Here is a 21928-nt window from a genome sequence, read left to right on the forward strand (position 1 = left end):
CCAGGACAGCTTCAGCAGACTTATGAAGTCTATGTACCTGTGGGTCCGAGCTGTTTTGACAGCACAAGGGGTTTTTACACAATATTAGCCAGGAGGTTTTAATGTTTTAGCTGATCAGTGTATATCCTAGGTTCTTAACGTGTGGTAAGTGTACCCCAGGGGGTACGTCTGGTGAGTCCAGGTGGTACTCAGGCGTGATATAACTAAGTATAACATATTCAGAGTAGAAAATGTTAAATCCTACTTGAACCATAACAAAAAATTTGTATTTTAGCTAATTAAAAGCAATAATAAATGATTGGAAATTGTTTAGAGACAATTACCATGTACAGTCCCCTACTTGTACACAGGTTCCGCTCCAGGAGATTGTTTGTAAGCTGAACCTGTTTGTAAGTTGAGTCCTGTGTTACACATGGCGAAATGTGGATAAATGAATTACTCTCAGACAAATCTGGATTTGAACATATAGTATAAACTATGTGTTTAGGTCTTTTCAATGTGCTTTTAAAGAGGATCTGTATGAAATAAAGAGCCCCTGGGGGTACTTACCTTAAGAAGGGAAAGCCTCTGGAACCTAATGAGGGTTCCCCGTCCTCCTGTGTCCCATCGGAACGCAGTAGAGTGGATCCAATCGGGCTCAGCTATTTCCACCTGAGCCTGAACAAAAGCCGCTACTGCGCCTGCGCGTGGCTCTCACAGGATTGGTTTAATCATGAAGCCCAGCAGGATCTTTGGCGGACAGCGCTGGAACGGAGGGACGGATCCAGAGGCTTTCCCCTCCTGAGGTAAGTATCCCCCAGGGGCTCTTTTTTTTTTTTTTTTACAGATCCTCTTTCAAGTGTTTGAATCTGTCCGTAACTCTGGACTACCTGTTCTGGCCCGTTGAAAAGAAGAATATGGGCAGCGGAAGGTAAATAGAGGCCTACTCACCTGATCCTCGGCGGTAGAAGGTGCCCTCGGGGTGCCCGGAAGGTCCGCAGCCCGTCCTCTCGCTTCCTCCATTGTTCCCCGGCGGCTCCTGGCTTCACATGCGGCGCATAATGACGTAATCAGGAAGAGCCCCCTAGTGGCGGCGCTTCCTAATTGCGTCATTATGCGCCGCACGTGAAGCCAGGAGCTGCCGGGGAACAATGGAGGAAGCGAGAGGACGGGCTGCGGACCTCCTGGGCACCACGAGGGCACCTTCTACCGCCGAGGATCAGGTGAGTAGGCCTCTATTTACCTTCCGCTGCCCATATTCTTGCTTTTCAACGGGCCAGAACAGGTAGTCCCCGGCGGGCGTGACGTCATGAGACGGGGCGGAGCTACGGTCGCGGCGTTCATATCGGCGGGTCGTTCGTAAGTCGGGCGTTCGTAACCCGGGGACTACCTGTACTGTAACATTTAGCAGCAAAAATATGTAATAAAAAACAGTACTGTGTATTTGGTGCATAAAGACAGCTTTGCTTCTGAAACATTGTAACTTGAGTCATACTTAATATTCATCATGCACTCCAGGGAGTACTTGGTGAGCATAGACTTTAAAGAGACTCTGTAACAAAATGTTGACCCTTATTTCTTCTATCCTATAAGTTCCTATACCTGTTCTAATGTGCTTTGGCATACTGCAGCCTTTTCTAGTCGCACTGTCTCTGTAATAAATCTTGTTTTCTTTCCTCTGTCGGCTCTGTCGGGCTCAGGCTGGAATGTGTGGAATGTGCAGCACTGCTTGTGATAGGCAGAAGCTTTACACACCCTCTCCAAGCTCTCCTCTCAGCCTATCACACTCTGGTTAGCAGCCATGTATTTTGTTTATAAACACTGCCTAAAACTGGCAATTACAAGCCAGGATTGCAGCAGGGAGTGGCAGAAACAGCACAGAGGGGCCCAGGAGAACATAATGAATAGAATGGTATGCTTTTTATTGTAAGAATTTTACAGTACATATTCTCTTGAAAGTGGGTTGTTTTAAAACATGATTTGATGGGTGCAGGTTTAAGGCACCCGAATTTCTGTGACTGTAAGCTACCCACTATAGACAGTCAATGAGACAGTCAATGACAGTCAAATCATTTCATAAAAGTATTTCCTGTTGATTTTGACTGATCCAGTTCCAAACTGCAGGAAATTTGCAGGCAAGTTGGATTCATTTGCATCTCATTCACCATCTCTACTGCTCACGCCTGAATGCGGCTGCAATCTTATTGGGTTTGGCTAACGCTATATATCTGGTGGATACTGAGATTCAGAGGTATTTTTATACAGCTTTATTCATACACTCATACCTTTTGTGTATTAAAAATAGAGGATGGGGAAGGACTGGCATTCAGTGGGAAGAGAATCTCCTCATACAGAAGAAGAATGTAAGGTACAGCAGATTCCTTTTCCATTACAAGGAGAAATGTAATGCCCTATTAATTTCCAGCCTGGATGTGAGCGGAGGAAGGCCCCGGCCTGCACAATGCTGTATTTCTAGGATTATTTCTGCCTGAGCACAGGTGCAGCTATGAAAATAGCCGGGCAACTAATTGCCTATTTCTCAGTACTTATTAAAGCCGTATCTCTTGAAAGCGGCGCTGAACTGACAGACAGGCTGGCTTTGCTCACGGCAGGTCTGAGGTTTCCTGTGAGGAGAATGGAGAATTTCAGAATACATGGTGAAGATTATACCTGTTCGAAAAACTCATCCATGAAGCGGTCCCGAGCCAGACTGACAGCCACTTCATCGTCTTCATCACTGTCTTTTGCCTGCAAGACAAGAAGATTCATTTAGCTTTAAATGATTACTTCAAGAGGTATGAAACTCAGTATTTCCTCTCTGTGCTAAAAGATTATTCACAGCATAAAATCTACTACCACAATAAAAATTGTAGCACAACAGCATTCAAACCATTAAACACAGCACTTTGTTCTTCAGCAGAAAGCTTCTTGCTGCAGTGGGCAGCTTCTGGCCTCAACCAAAGAGGTGCGAACATTATCTTTTGTTTACATTCCTTTGTCTGCTACATTTAGTAAGTGCTGAAGCTGAGCTCTCCCTGCTTCTAGTATGTGTGCAGCTGAGAAGTGATCATATATAAACATAGCAGCTATGTAATAAAATACAATGGCAGCTTTCAGAGCAGATAAACTGTACTTTGGGGATTTGTAATTTGTAAACAGACCATATTACTTGTGCATAAAAGCAAATATGATAATTGTATGGGTAATAAAAAGCAAGAAAACCTTATTTTTTATGTTATGCCTGAGTTTTAGCCCTTTTTAAAATACACGTGAAATAGGAGGGACGTGGGGGTGAGGGGGGTTGTTAGATATTCACCTGTAGTTGGAAGCCTGCGGAAGTTTCAGAGGCTTCTCGGTTTCTAGTAGAGCCCACCGATCCAGTGTTTGGTCTTCTTCATCTTCTGGCCATGCCCCCAGCCATGAACAAACACATCCGGACTGGGCATGCTTTAGTAAGGTCCACACATGCCCAGTAGAACAAAGCCGCTTGTGCAAAGTTTTGTTCTCCATGCATGGGTGTTTCATTCTACTGGGCATGCCCAGACCTTACTTGCACATGACCAGTCTGGATGTGATTGTCCAATGCTGTGCTTGCGGCAAGAAGAAGCGTATTCGACTTGCATAAGTCAAATAGGTACATAGGGATCCTGTGCTGGAATGGAGGGCTATAAGAGGATCGGGGAAGTCTCTGGACCATCCAGGGACCACCCACCCACTACTGAGGTAAGTATCTAACTTTTTAATTTATTGTATTCAAGTACCCATATATTCCGGCATATAAGACGACTGGGTGTATAAGACGACCCCCAACTTTTTCAGTTAAAATATAAAGTGTGAGATATACTCACCGTATAAGACTACCCCTCTTCCAACGTACACCAAATTAAAAAAAAAATCATATACTGGTGCTGTACTGTATGTGGTACCCAGTATATAACAGTATATAGTCAATTGACTGGTTGGATTGGTCAGCTCTCCCTCTCCCAAAGTGGATAGGTCAGCTCTCCTTGTCTACCTGTTTATCAGAGGGGTATGGAAGAATAGATTGCGCTGTGCCCAAAAAACACGCCTCTTTCACCCTTCTGGCCCCGCCCTTGTATCCTATTTACCTCCTTCTCTGCCTCTCAGATCTCACACATATGCGCCTGCGCCGCTTCACTACAGTCCTCAGCAGCGAGATCTGAGAGGTGGTAACAGGATAGGGCTTATCACCTGGCATCAATGATACCTGGTGTATAAGACGACCCCCAACTTTTCAAAAGATTTTCAAGGGTTAAAAAGTAGTCTTATACGCAGGAATATACAGTAATCTTTAAAATGAACCATAACTCTTGTGCAGGGCAGAAGGAAAACATAGAGAATGCACCCTGTATGTATATATTCTCAGCTGTGTCAGTTGCCTGCCTCCGAAGAGCAGCTAATTTGTAAACAAAGGATGTTAATCCTATGTCTACTTCCATGAATGCAGGAAGTACACATACTGGAGATTTATTGCAGGATTTGTATCAACTCTAACAAAGAAGGGTTTTTCTTTAAAAGTTATTATGCTGTTGCTTATCTTTTAGAGCAGAGAGGAAGTTCTGAGTTCAGGCCCTCTTTAAAATGAACACTACAACAGAAAACTATTTTGAAGTTAAATCAGGTGCAAACTTTTAGAGTCTTCCCAGGCTCTAGAGCATACATGTCAAACTCCGGCCTGTAGGCCAAATCTGGCCCTCTGAGTCATCAGATTTGGCCCTCAGGTGGTTTTTCCCCACTTTGCATTATGTTTGGCCCACTCCAGACCACCAGAGAAACTATTTTGGAGGGTAAGCCCTAGATCATCAGGGAAGCTATATGGGGAGGGGACAGCACTAGATACCAGGGAACTGTATAGGAGAGAGAAGGGGCCACTAGACACCAGGAAACTGTATAGGGGAGAAAGAACACTAAATATCAGGAAATTGTATAGATGAGGGAGGGAGGACCACTAAGCATCAGGGAATTGTATAGGGGATGTAGTGGCAGTTTATTAGACACCAGGGAACTTTATAAGGGAGAGAGGTGGCCACTAGGCATTGAGGTTCAGAGGTTGGCCAGCGACTAGGTCCCAAAGCTCAATTTCGGCCCAGTTTGTATTTGAGTTTGACACCCCTGCTTTAGAGCCACACATCTTCTCTCACTCTTCAGCACCCACGCTTTTCTTCACCCTTTAATTGGGTTAAGTTTTGCAAGCAATGCTTTATGAGATGCTAATAACTGAATGCGAACTGCATGCAGCTTTAAATTGGACCAGGACTACTTTGTAGTTCCTGTTGCTGCGCAAGGGACAGGTTGATCTCACCTACATTTCTACACAGAACCTACAGTATATATCAGGCTACAGAAAATAGATCATACTGCTAATGGGTTATGTAATAGATGCTCCCAATCTGGAAGCTGATTCTATACATGTAGTCTGGCACAATTAGTAATTGTTCAGCGTTACTGGTCACTGACGCACTCTGAATTACAAAAACTATTTAAAATCAGCATCCCTCTACTGCCCTACTGCTGGGACACCTGGATGGAGACGCCCTCTCCAGTCCTAAAATGGCTGCTTACAGGTCAGTAGTAGCATATGCTCACAAAATGATTATCCTGAAATGGAATCAGATTGCATCCCCATTGAAAAAGCACTGGGTCTCATACATCCACAAGGGGCTGATGCTGCTGAAGCATATATATGTAAAACAAAAATGTCCCCAAAAAATGTCAAAACCGTTTGGGGTTGCTGGATATCATACTATAAACTGAAGCTTAGTCACTGAAGCTCACATGGCTACTGGGGGTATGTATGGAAGGCCCCTGGAAAGAGTATAAACAAACCAAGACCAACCGTACACTTTACAATACTGTGCTTATGAGAACTATGCTCGTCAGTTTTGCTCTGGGTCAGTTTTTCTGCATGAGTTGTCTGACAGTTCTACATTGCTGTCAATTGTTTTTCAGCATGTGAAAAATGCATTTAAGTGTGAACTATCCCATTGATTAACATTGGTTGCAGTTTTCCTGTACAGAAAATTTACGAGTGGAGACAGGCCCTAGCTGTCTGGAATAGCAGAGCAATGTTACAGCATTGTTGTTTGCCGCTGTATTTGTTGAATGTCTTTTTTCTAATGAAACAAAATCAATAATATTCTTTCAAAAAAGAAAAACACCCCTAAATTTGCTGCCTAAAGCGATCAGCGATTGCAATTTGCACTTTCTAGTGCGTCCCAGCCCTTACTGTTTCAAATGCACTTACAGTCCTATGTAAATATGCATATTATTATTTGTGGAAGGAAAGGTTTTAAATTCACTGGAAAGTGGCTCTCTAAATTTACTGGGAGATACCATCAGTAACAGAGACCCCAGATGTTTAAAGGAAAGGTCCAAGCAAAATAAAAAAATTAGTTTCACTCAGGGCTCGTTTCCACTATAGCGAATCCGCATGCGTTGTCCGCATGCGGATTCGCACAGCCAATACAAGTGGATGGGCCTGTTTCCACTTGTGCGTTGTGCGGAGCGTTTTTGTGTGCAGGGAAAATCTGCACGGCAGACCCCTCAGAATTCGCCTGCGTGTGGAATGAAGGCGAATCGGACACAATGTATTTCATAGGGAAATCGCATGCGTTTTCCCCATGCGTTTTTTGCCGCGATTTTGCATGCGATTTCGCATAGGTACCCATGTTAATTCACACAGGCAGTGACATGGTTAAAATCGCATACTTACTACCCTATGCGAAATCGCATGCGAAATCGCGGCAAAAAACGCATGCGGAGTCGCACCCGCATGCGATTTTGCCTGCGATGATTCGCCGGCGATTCCGCAACGCAATAGTGGAAACGAGCCCTTACCTGTGGCTTCTACCAGCCCCATGCAGCCATCCTGTGCCCTTGTAGTCACTCACTGCTGCTCCAGTCCCCCGCTGGCAGCTTGCCGACCTCAGAGGTCGGCGGGCCACATTGCATACCCTTTTTTACGCATTCCCGCTAGTGCAGGAACAGTAACACATACATTTTACGCGTTAGTAATTCAATGCGTAAATTTTTACGCATTGAACCACTAACGCGTAAAAATGTATGTGTTAATGTTCCTGCATTAGCAGGAATGCGTAAAAATGTATGCAATGCGGTCCGCCGACCTCCGAGGTCGGCATGCTGCCAGCGGGCGACTGGAGTAGCAGTGAGTGACTACAAGGGCACAGGATGGCTGCATGGGGCTGGTAGAAGCCCCAGGTAAGTGAAACTCATTTTTTTTTATTTTGCTTGGACCTTCCCTTTAAAGAGACACTCAAGCGAAAAAAATATTATGATGTTATGATTTGTATGTGTAGTACAGCTAAGAAATAAAACATTAAGATCAGATTCATCAGTCTAATTGTTTCCAGTACAGGAAGAGTTAAGAAACTCCAGTTGTTATCTCTATGGAAAAAAGCCATTAATCTCTGCAACTTTCAAAGTCGTGGAGAGGGCTGTTATCTGACTTTTATTATCTCAACTGTTACTAAACAAATTCCTTTTTCTCTGGCAGAGGAGAGGTCATTAGTTCACAGACTGCTCTGAAAGAATCATTTTGAATGCAGAGTGTTGTGTAATCTGCACATATTATAGAATGATGCAATGTTAGAAAAAACACTATATACCTGAAAATAAAAATATGAGAATATTTTCTTTGCTGCTAATCTTCTAGTAATTATTCATAGTACACAATCGATTCATTATATCATATTTTTTTTTCGCTTCAGTGTCTCTTTAAAGCAGCAGGGAAAGCCATCCCATATAATGAACACATATATGAGTAGATACACATGTATTGTACTGTCCACATTTTTATTTCAGTGAATTTTTTACAGTAAATAAAAGAAAAATGTTCTTGGCATTTTCCATCTTAACTCCCTCTGACTGAAGCCAATCTTGATGTAATTTCCTCCCTTCCGTATTTTTCCTCCTAGAAACTGCACAGTGATAGCTAGCTTGCTTTGTAAACACATGAGAGCACAGGCATAGATCGTATTTCAGCAGCTCATTGAACTGCCCTCAGCCAATCAGTGAGGAGCAGGAATATGGGAGGGGTGATGACAAGCTCCCGTCACTTCGGCAATGTACCAAATAGAGCCAACCTGACTAAGATAAGATTTATTACAGCAGAAACATTTCTGATTAGATTAGAGTGTTTGCAATGCAGGGTAAAGTTGCAGGTTGCATAATAAACACAGAGCAGTGGGTAAATGGAATTTGATTTTATGGCTGACAATCCCACTTTAAGGGTACTTGCTGTGCGTAGCTAAGCTCATCAACCAATGATAGTGACTTTATGGAGGGTTACACACACACACATTATCTATCGTATTGATAAAGTCAGAATGTATGAAGAGATAAACTAACCATACTAAAACGTCCTTTCTATTTGAGATATTAAGTACCTTTTCAAGCTGCAACTGCATTTGAACATTTGGCCTTTATCTTTTCAATAAGCATTCAGTAGTCTCCAGCAGAATATGCATGACTAATTAAGACTCGCAGAAGTGTGATGAGAATCATAATATCCTATAACATGCCCACATCTATAATAGTGACCTTGACTTTGAATTTATTTGTACAGCACGCATTTCCAGACTTTCATCTCTGCCTTAAATGCATTCTTCTATTCAGAAGAAAAAACATTAACAAGCCCCAGGCTTCTTTGGCTTAACCTTGAAATGCAAATGAGCCCCAAGCAGTTTCATGAGCTATTGGTAGCAAAATGGTCTGTTTTCATGCAGCCAATGGGCCAGCACTAGCCTGATCTCTTCCCTACTGTTACTTGAAATTGCTTTATGGATATGGAGGTTAACATACAAACAAACAATACCAGTTGCCTGGCAGTCCTGCTGATTTCTTTGGCTGCAGTAATGTCTGAATCTCCCGGGAAACAAGCATGCAGCTAATCTTGTCAGATTCTTGTAAGAAACATCTGATCTGCATGGATGTTCAGGGTCTATGACTAAAAGTATTAAAAGGCAGCGGATCAACAGGACAGCCAGGTAACTGATATTGTTTAAAAGCAAATAAGTATGGCAGCCTCCAAATCTTTCTCACTTCGGTTACCCTTTAAAATATGTATTTTCTGGTGCAAATGCACCTGTAACCTGCTACTTTGTACAGACCTAGCATCAGTCAGCCATGAAATGCTTGTGAGTATTGTGAGCACAACGAATGCATGGTAGAGCGGCCAGCAGGAGCACGCAAGAGTCAGAAACCACAGCGCTGAAGATGCAGAGCTCGGAATCAAAAGCATTTAGGTAAAAGTAATTGTATTCAATACAAGCCCAAAATCTAGGAATCCTTGCTTCCCGGAATTGTCATTTATTTCTAAAAGGAGTTCTCATATTTGGTAAAATGGATTTAGGCACCCAGAGCATCCAGCAATGTTACACCCGATTTCTAATCTTCATATACCTTTTATGTTGTCAGTGTTAGCATATGCTGTTTAAAAGTGGAAGATTGTGCTTACCCTCCCTGGCGGTATGATTCTTTCCTGATTTTATGGTCTAAAAGTGGTAAACAAATGTCATGTGATTTTAGACCCTAAAAGCAGGAAAATATCATACCTCTCCCCCCGCCCCCCAGAGATCTGCAGCAGCCCTGCGCATTACCCACCTCCCTGGGATCCAGTACTGCAATTCTCCCTCCTGTCCTACAAGTGGCGTTGTGACATTACATTACTAGTTCCATACCCCATTCTCAGCATGTGGTGATAAGATCCTCACACACTGCAGTTAGTTTACTAAAAGCAGAAGCCCAGAATAACCCCTTGGCGGTATGATTCTTTCCGGATTTTAGGGTCTAAAAGTGGTGCAATTTTTTTTGCATGCTTTTAGACCCTAAAACCGGGAAAAAATAGCATGCTGCTGGGGAGAACTGCAGCAGCCCAGCACTCTCACCTCCCTGAGATCCAGCGCTGCAATTTTCCCTCCATCCCCCGGGTGGCGCTGTAACCCTGTAGTGAGATCACCATCTGTCTTCATGACGACAGACCAGCGTTCTCACCAGAGGGATGCAGAGCCTTCGTGGAGAGAAGGAAGAATGGCAGCCAACGGCGGGATCCTCCGCCTACTGCATGCATCGCTCTGCATATACCTCCGGCGGCATGAGTCCAGCTCGGGGTTACTGCTTCTGGCTTGTTTTTTCCACCCCGAGCTGGACTCGTGAGTACCGCTAACGAGGTTTAAGGAAAGATTAGCAATACAAGCATATGACATTATTGATTACAGTGCACTTTTAAGCATTTGTAAGCATAAGAAGACTGAAGCATTGACAAATGCTATGGTTCATGGTTGAGACAGCTGGTCCCTCTGCCTAGAATGCATTGCAGAGAGATCTGGAGTGCCATATCATCTTGGCTGAGAGCAGGCTGAGAACAAGCTGAGCCTTTTGGTCTCCTACTTCCCCTCCCACTCCCTGCCGCTCCATCATGCACTGTGCCGTCATCCCCCTGCCCTCGCCATAGTAACAGAATGTGTTGCTAGCCTCTAAGCTAGCACTGCATCTGCAAAGGACTCAAATTTGAGATCTGATCTCTGCAGGCCATGGACATAGTAATTGTATGTGTGCACACATTTTCTTTAACAATAGCAAATTCCAGTGCAAGATCTCACAGCACTGAATACTTTATGTACACGGTATCAGTTTACTTTAGCCCTTTTCCCCACTTTTAATATTTACCATCACACACACATCTATAATTGTTCATTTGTTTCCTAAGTATGCAGAATTCCTTTTATGTTAGGTTTTGAGTAGGGAATCCTTCTACAAGCATGGGGGAGGATATCTGTAACAGAGAAGCATAGCTACGTATATCACCCAAGACGCTACGCAATGTATTTATAGATTTACCCTAGAGGCTTCAAATGCCAGCCACATTTTTAATTTGCCCTAGAGATTTTATACTAAACCACATGCTATAGACTCCCCATAAGAGGCTAATAGGAATGATGTATTCACTCTGTGTTGGTGTGTAGCACAAGTGTTACATACACAGTCTGAGCAGAGCTCAGATATCTAAGTAGCACGATAAGCACATAGCTGAGAGTTTAAGTCCAGAAACCCTCAATCTCAGCCTTCTATATAGCATGCAAACCTGTCACTAATTAAAAATCAGTTTGTTTTATCAAATAGTTACTAAAATTCAGTAGTACTAAAACTAAAATGTACTGTATATACAGTGTGTGTATACATATATACAGTAAATCACCAAACAGTGTATATACAGTGTGTGTGTATGTATATATATATATATATATATATATATATATATATATATATATATATATATATATATATATATATAAAAATAAATATATATATATATATATATATATATATATATATATATATATATATATATATCACCTAACTTATGATTTCCCTCCGTTCTTCACTTTGATGTGAATAATATTGTTGACATTATTTAGTTTTTTTTTTTTTAATAAAGCACCTGTGAAGAAACGCGGAAAAGCCGCCGCATGGACGCAGGATGAGGCGGCTGTTTCCGCGGCTGGCATAGCGGAATGCGGAAAAACCGCCGCGACTGACGCGGCGGTTTGAGTCGCGGCGGTTTGCGCACACAGGCCTGCTACTGACGGTCTGACCAGGGGCGGGGAGGCCACCGCATGTGCAGATAGCGGTGCGCCTCACCCCGCGTGCAGGCCAGCAGAGACATTGCAAAACATGACTGGTGTGGCTGGGACTGATAGTCCACACAGGTTCAGAATGACGCGCGCGCGCTGAGAGGCAGAGTTTATATGACAGCCAGAAGAAGGTCAGCTGACCAAGCTGGTCAGCTGACATCTCCACCACTTTTCATTGGTCCAGCACTTTAGGGTGGCGCTGGAGAGCGCTTTAGTATATATACTGGGTGCTGGTCATTCTCTGGTTGTCTGTCGTTGCGATCACTACGTGGTAGCACTCAGGCCTTGTCTGTTTCTGTGTTCTAGCATAGTTTCCAAAGGTGTTGACATCAAGGAATTCACACCTTAGCATTAGGAATACTGAATTGTATTATGTGTTATGACCTTCTGCCTGCCTGACTATTCCTCTGAACTCTGATCCTGTACTTTGCTATTTCTGATATCCTGTTGCCAATCTCTGCTCGTTCCTGGACTCTGTGCCTGCCTCCTGATTCTGTACCTCGTTATTCTGATTCTCCGTTGCCTGACCCTGCCTGTTATTGGATTCCGTATCTGCCTTCTGATTCTGTACTTTATCTGTCTGTGTGTTGACGACCTGGCTTGGCCGACCTCGTGAACTAGCCTTACTGTTAGAGGCTGTTCCCAGATCTGTTAGTGACACCCGCTCATTAGTGTCACTCACGCTCTGTCCTTCCCACATTCTGCTTAGCTCCTTCCCCGGGAGAGTCTAGGCTTACGGAAGGAGCATACTACGGTGCAGTATTCCTTACTGCCTCTGTACCTACTCCTTAGGTACAGTCTACTGTGTTACTGTTACACCCAAACACTCACTGGTTATATCAGGTGTCCAGAGGTTAGTAGATATATCTGATTATCGGTGATACTGCAGATCGCCAATAATCGGGTATATTCTGTATTCTCGGTGATACTGCAGTTCACCGGTAATCAGACCCTCTCTGTGTTACACCGATCGTTACAGCACCAATATATTATGAGTTACGGTAACAGAAGAAGTACAAACTGTAACAGAAAAGGAGAAAATGTGGGGACATAATATACATTGGGACCACTCCCTGCACCAATTAGAATCATCCTTTGGAGGGAGAATTCTTATTGGTCTGTTCCAATCTAAAGGGTAGCTGCTGGAGCTCCCATTGGTATTGCGGCATTTGTGCTCAGTGGCGATGGCGATGCAGCAGGTGACAAGAATTGACAGCTGAAGGTATAAGGTGAGAAGACAAAAAGGACAGATGAAGACAGAGGGTGAGAAGACAGAAGGTAAGAAGACAGAAAGTGACAAGACAGAGGGTCCGATGAAGACAGATCGGAAGAAGACAGAAAGACAGATGAAGACAGAATGTGACAAGACAGAAGGACAGATAAGGTCAAAGTAACAAGACAGGTGGGAAGACAAGTGAACAGATTGGTCAGTTCCAATCAAAAGGGTAGTATCTGAGACTCCCATTGGTATTGTGGCACTTGTGCCCAGCAGTGATGGCGATGCAGCAGGTGAGAAGAATGGACAGCTGAAGGCAGACGGTGACAAGATAAAAGGTGAGAAGACAAAAAGGACTGATTAAGACAGAGGGTGAGAGGACAGAAGGTAAGAAAACAGGAGAGTTGAAGACAGAAGGTAAGAAGACAGAAGGACAGATGAAGACAGAAGATGAGGAGACAGAAGGACAGATAAGGTTAAAGTGACAAAACAGGTGGGAAGACAAGCGAACAGATAGGAGAAAAGACCTAGTTAGAACAGACCCGTTCTGTTTTTGTGAGCATCCGCAGTTTCTGTTGTGTATTTGAATATAACAAGCCAGAAAAGCTTATAAAGATAACATAGGATCCATTGTCTTGTCCATTTTTTTCCAATGTAGAAAATCAAACACATTTATGGCCAGTGTGAACCTACACTTACTTCCAGCACTAAGTTTTCTTACAGCATTTATTTGTATTGATCAGTTTCATATTCTAAGGAAGGGGGTTCGAATCAGGATGATACCATTTGTATTCTAAGGAAACAACCTTGGTAAAAGCTGGGATTCTCCTTTAACATTCTCTCCAGCCTCTAGTCAGGGGGTGATAATGGCTGGGCTGACCTGCTTATGGCCAGTCTCTTCTTCCTACTACACTGCTCCGTAAACTTTGTCCAAGTGTCTCCTGAGACCTGTTAGCTATTCTGTATTCCATCTCCTCCTCATATCCCCGCATTCTGCCCCCATTACTTGCTCAGGCACATTGTTACTATATCTCCCACGAAACCCAGCAGCTGCACACTGATCACTGTCACTGCTCTGTGGCGGTGTGGGTGTTCAGAAGCTACGTTTGGCTATGGCTTGTTCTAGTGACTCCTACTTCCAAGATGAAGGGGAGAAGCATATGTTACAATATAGACACTACAAAATCTATGTAAGACTGTATTTAATAAGATGCTGCAAACAGCAGCAATCTGCTGTGACCAAAAGCAATCAAATTCGTTTTTATTTGATCTGTCACGTAGTACCAACCCAGAACCACCAGGATTTTACATTGTGGAGGAATAAAAAGCCCTTATTACAAAAGCACTGTAATGCACAGTTCTCTCTTTTTAAAACAGAAGACATATTATCACTTCTCTGAGTCTGAAATGGAACAAGTGTAATGCATCGCTTCAGGGCATTGCAAATCAAATCCTTTTTGCTTCTGCGAGCCAGAAAATACATCCAGAACCCCGGACTACAGCACACTAACTACAGAAATTCTACTCACACAGTCATTTCATAGAGATTGCCCCTCCTCAGTATATGGTATGGATCTAAATATGTCTGTATGGTGAGGCATGGAGCAGGGCTGGAAAGGCCACAGAGACCAAGGCCTAGTGTGGCTACTGCTGAAGAGGATGACTGGACAAGGAAGAGAGGTTGCTGCATATGGAAGAGGAGGCTGCAAAGTGTACATTTAATGAATCTCGCTTGTTGACTTGGGCGCGATTACTGCCAATAGTAGAATATCAGTAAAGTTACTCATATTCTACTATCGACATCTCCAACCTAATCCTCACAGTAATCTTCCCCCTACCTATACCTAACACAAACCAGTAGCCAGCCCACTGCTGATACCTAACCTTCTGCAGCCGCTGTTAAACGCCTCCCCCCCCCAGCACATGGCTATATTATAGCTGAGCAATGAGTACTGCAAACCAGCCACTGGAGCCCAATGACACCTGTCTGAGCACACCATCCCAAAGCACTGCGCTGGCTGGGGTCACCACTGCTAGATAGATGTTCGGCTATTTTGTAGCCATATTTACACTTATCAAAATTTACACTGTGGCCTGTTGCAACACCCAATTTACCACTTTGCGTCCAATTAAATGGTCCCAGGAGGCAAATGGAAAAGGGAGAATGCAAATAGGCAGCAAAATAATGAAGAGGGAGTGGAAGAGGTGGATGCACATGGAATGCGAGGGGACCTGCTGCACATGCAGGAGCCATGAGAACGTTGGACTAGGAGTGAAAACAATACAAATCCAGCCTTGCCTGGGAGAGAGAAGTTTGTATTCAGCAGGGGCGTAGCAATAGGGATTGCAGAGGTAGCGACCACATCAGGGCCCTTGGGCTTGAGGGGCCCCATGGGGCCCACTCTCATCCACAGGATTAGCTCTTTATTGGTCCTGTGCTTGTAATAAATCACTTCTATAGATGCTTTGAATAGTAGTAATCATTAACAAACTGTTCCCCATCCCCTTCCTGCACCTCTGACACTGTAGTTGCCTTTGGCAGGTTTTGGTGCGCCGTATAAATTGTTATGTACAGAGTGCTTGGGGGGCCCCAATGTAAAACTTGCATCAGGGCCCACAGCTCCTTAGCTACGCCACTGGTATTCAGCTTAGTCATATGACCCAGAAACACATGGATTTTATGCAGTACACCAAAAGGAACCTATAATCCATCTGCAAAACAGTGTATAGTTATTCTTTATTGAAACAGAAGGTAACTGCATATGATTGCTTCCTTTTATTCAAACTAGGGAAACCATAATGGGTAGACTGGATGTGATGGTATGCCTTGCGCCACTGGCCAGTGTATGAATTTCATTGCTCTTTCTGAAACAGGAGCTATAGATGTTGACTTACAGATGTGTTATGGTACATTCTGCCATCACTTTAAAATAGAAAGAGCTGAAGGTGACAAGGCCTCAACATTGTAAACTCGCAAGGTCCTCCCCCTGTTTCTGTTGCTCTTCATCAAATGAACATATACTAGGTGATGTTTCAAACCACACATCTACTATGCATGTATTTATCTGTGTATTGCTAGATGTCCTGATTGTACAGTGTATCATGCATCTGCTGTATGCTCACCACTGTTGCCTTTTTCTTTTTTTACTATGTACAGCACTATGATAGATATTAGTGCCATATAAATAAAACCAGTGCTGGTCGTAATGGAAAAATCTACGCTTACGGATCATTACGCGTAATTTTACGCTATTACGCATTACGCAATTACGGTTACGGCGTAGGAAATTATCTACGGTACATCACTGTAATTACGCGTAAACTTACGCAGTTACGCGTAAGGATACTGTAATGTAGGCGCTTACACTACGATGTTACGCGTAGTGCTGTAATACCCATTAATGCATATTTTTTTACGCATACGGACGATATGTACGCAATAGCCGTCAATGTGACAGTTATTGCGTACATATCATTCGTATGCGTCAAAACGTACGCTTATACTGAAGGGCGGGAAAAGATACTATTGGTTGCTTAGGATGTTGACTGATTGGCTACTCTTAGAAAAGGGGAGTTTTTACGTTAGTAATTACGCGTAAAATTACGCGTAAGTGTTCGTAAAATTACGCATACCTAGCAATTACGGTAGACAGTGTAATTACGATACCACTCTACTGCTTACGCGTAAATAATTACGCGTAAGACCGTAATTTATGCGTAGCGCTTACGCGTAAATTTACATTGAATTACGATGCGTAATTACGCTCATGCGTAATTTCGGCCCAGCACTGAATAAAACATAATAATAAATGCTGATGCTGTAATGCCGGGGTCTAATGGATCTACAGCTCACTTTCATGCGAATGCCAATAGAAAACAACTTAACGTAAAGAAAATATTTCAGTATTGTGTGGTTGGTAGCAAAAACATCAGATACTGACATTATATAACTTTCCCAGACCTGGTTATTGAATAGCAATAGGCTGACATTTAAGCAAAGCCAATACTGCAGCCCAACCGCTGTTTGATTGAAACAAAAATCAAAAACAAAATGTTGCTTTAATTTCCCTTCAGTCAGTAGTCATTACTAAAGTTATGTTTTAGGATCCCTGTAACAATGAATGCTGCCTCCCATTTACCTGGAAGCAGCCGCCACAAACAATGACAGGTTTTCTTTCTTGACAATGAAAATATTCTGTTATTTTAAGTGAAAGCCGCTTTAGCGTATTTTTGTCTTGTACTGTCCAATGTACCCTTATAGGTACACTGGAATGAGCACGGCCTTCCTATGTCTTCTGCCTATTACTATCCATCATCCTCCTCAATTGTTTAGTCGATCCTAACTCTTCGTGACCATATGTTCTTTTGCACACCACAGGTAGTCTGTCTTACGGCCGGGTGTAGTAACAATGTGGCCCCAGGACAAAATTAACCCCCGCTGACAGACACCCCCCACACCAAAAAGAAGCATTAGGGGCCCTGTGTTGCAGCCAAATTTCCCCCAAGGTCTTCTGTGCCAGCTTCCATCCCCCTATTACCCCCCACCTAACTGTGCACCTCTGCAATGTCTTTGGCAAAATAGTGACTCACCTGTGCTGGCGGGCACACTCCTCTGTGAGTCTATGGCTCCATGCATTCCTGGACTTCATCCACACAGGGGTGCCTCTCCTCTGTGAACTGGTACATGTTATGTTTAGAGGCACAGCCAGGCTTTGATGAATATGAGGAGTACGGAGCCACGGACTGATGGAATAGAACGCCAGCCAGGACAGGTGAGGCGCTACTCTATTCTGGGGCCCAGTAAGTTGGGGGGGGGGCTACAGACTCTGGGGCAATTTCCCCCTTTGCCTCTATGGAAACACCAGCCCTGTTCTGTCTATACCACAGTGCTAAGTGCCTGTTTCCACTGTTGCAAATTCACAGCATTTTCCCGCATGTGATTCGTATAGGGAAACACAGCATATTGAAATCAGGTTGCCGTCCGAATCGCATGTGGAAGAAAAATGGATGGCATGTTGCATAATTTTGCATCGCACGTGAGATTCCCCGTGGCTGTGCGTGTTATGGCTAGTGGGAATCACATGCGTACACTGATTGTAACAAGTATGCGATTTGGAATTGTACACCGGGCACAAGTGGAAATGGGCCCTAAAGGTGACTATAGATGCATCAAGTTCTGATCGATCGATATTACGTTGATTGATAAGAAATCTACAGTATGAAAGCATTATATACTGGTAGTAATATTAGATAGATTTCATCCAAATTATCAGATCAGTTTTACTTTTGAGATGTGCGTCTGTTTGCGTTGCGATGCCCAGTCCCCGCCGCAATGTACTAAATCACAAACATATGACCCTGCGTCAGAGTACGCTGACAAGGTCATTTGCATAGAGCCGCTTACCAGCACGCCCCTCGCCACGTGACGTACTCCCTGCTGATCAGGAAGTACATCACTGGGATTCCCTTAGTTTTCCGTCATTCCATGTGTCAAAATCTTTAAAATGTATGCATCATCCAATAACTTTAATGCCTTCAGCCACCACGGAAGTCGGCCGGTAATGCGCTGTTGACTTTCCGGCAGATCCGGCACTTCTGGCGCAACGTGACGTGGTAAGTGTGCTAGGCCCCATCACCTTGCATTGCTGTTGCGTTACCCTGCGGTAAAGCAAGGGCTGTCGAGTCATAGTTGGAACAATATTGGGTAGCTGGAGTCAGAGTCGGTGATTTTAATAAACTGAGGAGTCGAATGATTTCTGAACCAAATTCATAGCCTTTGTAAAAATTAGACTAAGGAGTCGGAGCAATTTTGGGTACCTGGAGTCAGAGTTGGTGGTTTTATAAACTGAGGAGTCAGAGTCGGATGCTTTTTGTACTGAATCCACAGCCCTGGGTAATACAGGGTGAGACAATGCAGATTTAAAACGCAAGTGTAAAAGGGGCCTCAGCCAAAGGTGTATTACATTCACCATCGACTCATTTTAAGAAACAAATCTAGAGGTCAAACAAAGACAAAAATCGGTAAGTGTATAACTAGCTTAAAGCAAACCCAAAGTGAACCTAATGAAAAATGAGATACTTAGCTATGAAGAGGGAAGGTTTCCTCCTCGAGAGCACTTCCTCTGCACAGGACCCAGTGGCGGTCATGATGGCTCGCTGGTGGGGCCCATTTGGGTGATCAAAATCGATGCTTGCATGGCAAGATTTAGATATTTTTACCTAACTCAGATGATAAAATTAAGGCTAACTAGTTCAGCACTGATAGGAACCAAATGTAAACATCACAGACAGAGGTTTTTGAGCAGAGCAGATTGTCCATGTGCTATTATTGAAGAAAAGTTACCTACTGATGTACTTGACTAGTTTCCTTGTGTGTTTTAATCCTTACTTGCTAGCAAGCTGCTCCTGTGTGGACAGATCACAGACACATCATTCCAGCCTCCAGCCTGAGTCTGATAACTCTACAAGCAAGGGGAGAGAGAACAGGCAGGCAGGAGAGAAATACTGTGTGTGTAATTCATTATCTTAGTAGCTAAGCATTGCTTGAGGCTAAAGTTTGTATTTTGCTGTATTAGCCTGATTCAAAATGTTCTGTCTGTAAAATACAAGCTCTAGTTTATTGGCTAATTTAAAAAAAAAACAGGAAGCTTTCAGCTTGTAAGCCTTCTTCGAGCCATATTCCTGTTGACTAACAATGTTAGAACAAACAATCAGAAGGAGGTAGAGACATTTTTTTTGCAAATATAAGTGTCATACAAAGACATTAATTACAAGAGACCTTACAAGGATTGTGAGGTATTTATATGGCTCTTGGTGTACTTAACACATACATAGACTTGACATGGACATAGGCTAGTCTGACATGGAGAGTTTTCTACAGACCCTATCCTGTTCACTGTACGTTTCTGGAGCCTGGAAACAGTTAGCTGTTGGTTGTCAAGCATGGGGGGGGGGGGGGGGGACTCGGCGCGGGAGGGGGGAACAGTAATTGGGGGGGGGGGCAGCGTGCCCCAGTGTAGTGCCGCCCATGATGGGAACCTTTTGAAGTTTGTGTCTATGCTCTCAGCTGTGTACGAGTTCGGTCATGCCTATTGTACAGGGCTCTGGTTTACTGCGCAGGTGTGGCCGTACTCCCGCAGGTGCAATACGGCTGCACTCGTGCACAGGGAAGAATGCGGCCATGATGACATATCCGATAAGCCCTTGTAGGATATGTTTCAGAGGTCTATGCATAGCAACGCTAGTTTCCAGGAAGACAGAGGAAGCCTCTGGAGGATCCAAGGCTTCCCTCTTCATAAGGATCAGAGTCATCACTAGGGTTGGGGTCACCCGGTGCGGTAACTCAGGACATCACACTTTTCCCTATGTATCTCCACCCAAACCAGACTTAACAAAATCAATAACATTTTATAGCAGAGTTACTTGAAAATTTAATGGTAACAGTAGTGACAAAAGGCCATCAACATGGTGGTGATGCAGAATCACAAGGCCGATTCCCGAGAGATAAACTTGCCTCAGGTACCGTTTAAGCAGTATATGTCATAAGCACTACCTATAGATAAGGCTGCACTGATTGGTCAATTATCTGATGCTCGGTGTGTATTATATCCCACAATTGGGGCTTGCACTCTTTTGCAGGTAGGCACTTGCCTGTTTTTAAGTAGCGCTGTTCATTTCCTTGCTATGTACCAATTATCTGATGCACCCTACAGATACTAGATATTTCCTTACTGAAAGGACAGTTTATGATTGTTTTTGCTTACATATGCAGTGTTTAAGTGTAGTGTCTCCTGCTTCCCTTCCATCTTATCTGCATCCCATATACCATCTCTAATCAGCCTGACAGTTGTTTCGCGAGACTTCTCGCTTTGTCAGAGGCCGAGCGTAGCCTCTAACGAAGCAAGAAGTCGCCTGAAACAGCCGTCAGGCTGCAATTTGTCACACCCACTGTATCACTGTACCCATCTTGAAGTTAAAGGGACTTTTAGGTAAAGTACCTCCTCATTTCTATGGCTGAAGATAAATCAGCTCAATTGATTACTGTATAACTGACTACTGTATAAACCATTATTGTAGGTGACAGTAATTTAATATTTGTTCAGAAAATGACACATGGGAAGAGAAAATAACTGGGTTTAATATTATCATGGAGCAATGTGGACTGTTATAATGTCAGACGCTAATAAGTAAGGCTCCATGTTATTACATAGTATGACAGTTGCTCTATTTTCAGAGATAATCCACCCTCTGAGTCTGATTAACATACAATTTAATATTAGCATATGTATTCCGGTATTGCATATTAAAAGATGGCTGAAGAGTTACAAATGAAGGTACTACAGTAGTGACAGCTTCCTCAATAATTTACCTCTGTTCTATTAATAGCTTTGGGCATTCAGGTAGGGAGATTAAAATAAATCTGGCTTGTGGGCTATTACTGGCTTCTGATTTTCAAATCAGTGTGCAGAACCTTCACTGACATCCCTCCATCACGGGCCACGCTACACGCTCTCTAAGGAACTATTAGCATAGATCAATCCTGCCTTCTGGGGGGGTTCTGTCACCCACTTCCAGAGGTTAATGAATCAGGGACTGCGCTAGAAGTGGCGTTATCAGAACACAGACACATGCATAAATATTGCAGGATTTCCAAGGAAGAGCTTTAGTGCAGCTCTTGGTGGATTACCAGAGAGAGGAGCTGTCAATGGCTTCTTGATGTTATGTGGGCAGGCAGTGTCGCTCCCACCTCCCGCACAATACAACAAGAGAATTACCGGCCGTGAGAGAGCAGAGCTGACACTGTCATATATCATCCTCTCTACAAGAGCTGAACCGCAGATGAATCTTTCCTCCCACTTATGTAGAACTGTGTATGCTGAACAAGGGGAAGGCATGCCAGGGCAACCAGCTATACAGAGCTCAAGACAAGATGAAAGACAATAAAACAGAGCATCACAGAAACACCGCACACAGTGGCTGAGCAATGCATGCCCCTTCAGAAGATGGACCCCTGCTATTCCAGACACAGCCTCACTGAGGGAAGCTATTCCAAATTGTCCAT

At 43.5% G+C, this 21928-nt stretch overlaps 1 protein-coding gene across 5 annotated transcripts in view; it reads right to left on the minus strand.

The window, feature by feature from the left end:
* STX1A (syntaxin 1A) overlaps nucleotides 1-21928 on the minus strand; it is a 202228-nt gene that overhangs the window by 88546 nt on the left and 91754 nt on the right. For all 5 annotated transcript variants that reach the window (XM_068270027.1, XM_068270030.1, XM_068270029.1 and 2 more), the window contains exon 2: nucleotides 2650-2727. In XM_068270027.1, the coding sequence (XP_068126128.1) occupies nucleotides 2650-2727 (78 nt within the window). The remainder of the gene's footprint in view (nucleotides 1-2649; nucleotides 2728-21928) is intronic.

This window comes from Hyperolius riggenbachi, chromosome 2, assembly GCF_040937935.1.
Source record: "Hyperolius riggenbachi isolate aHypRig1 chromosome 2, aHypRig1.pri, whole genome shotgun sequence".
Taxonomy (NCBI): Eukaryota; Metazoa; Chordata; class Amphibia; order Anura; family Hyperoliidae; genus Hyperolius; species Hyperolius riggenbachi.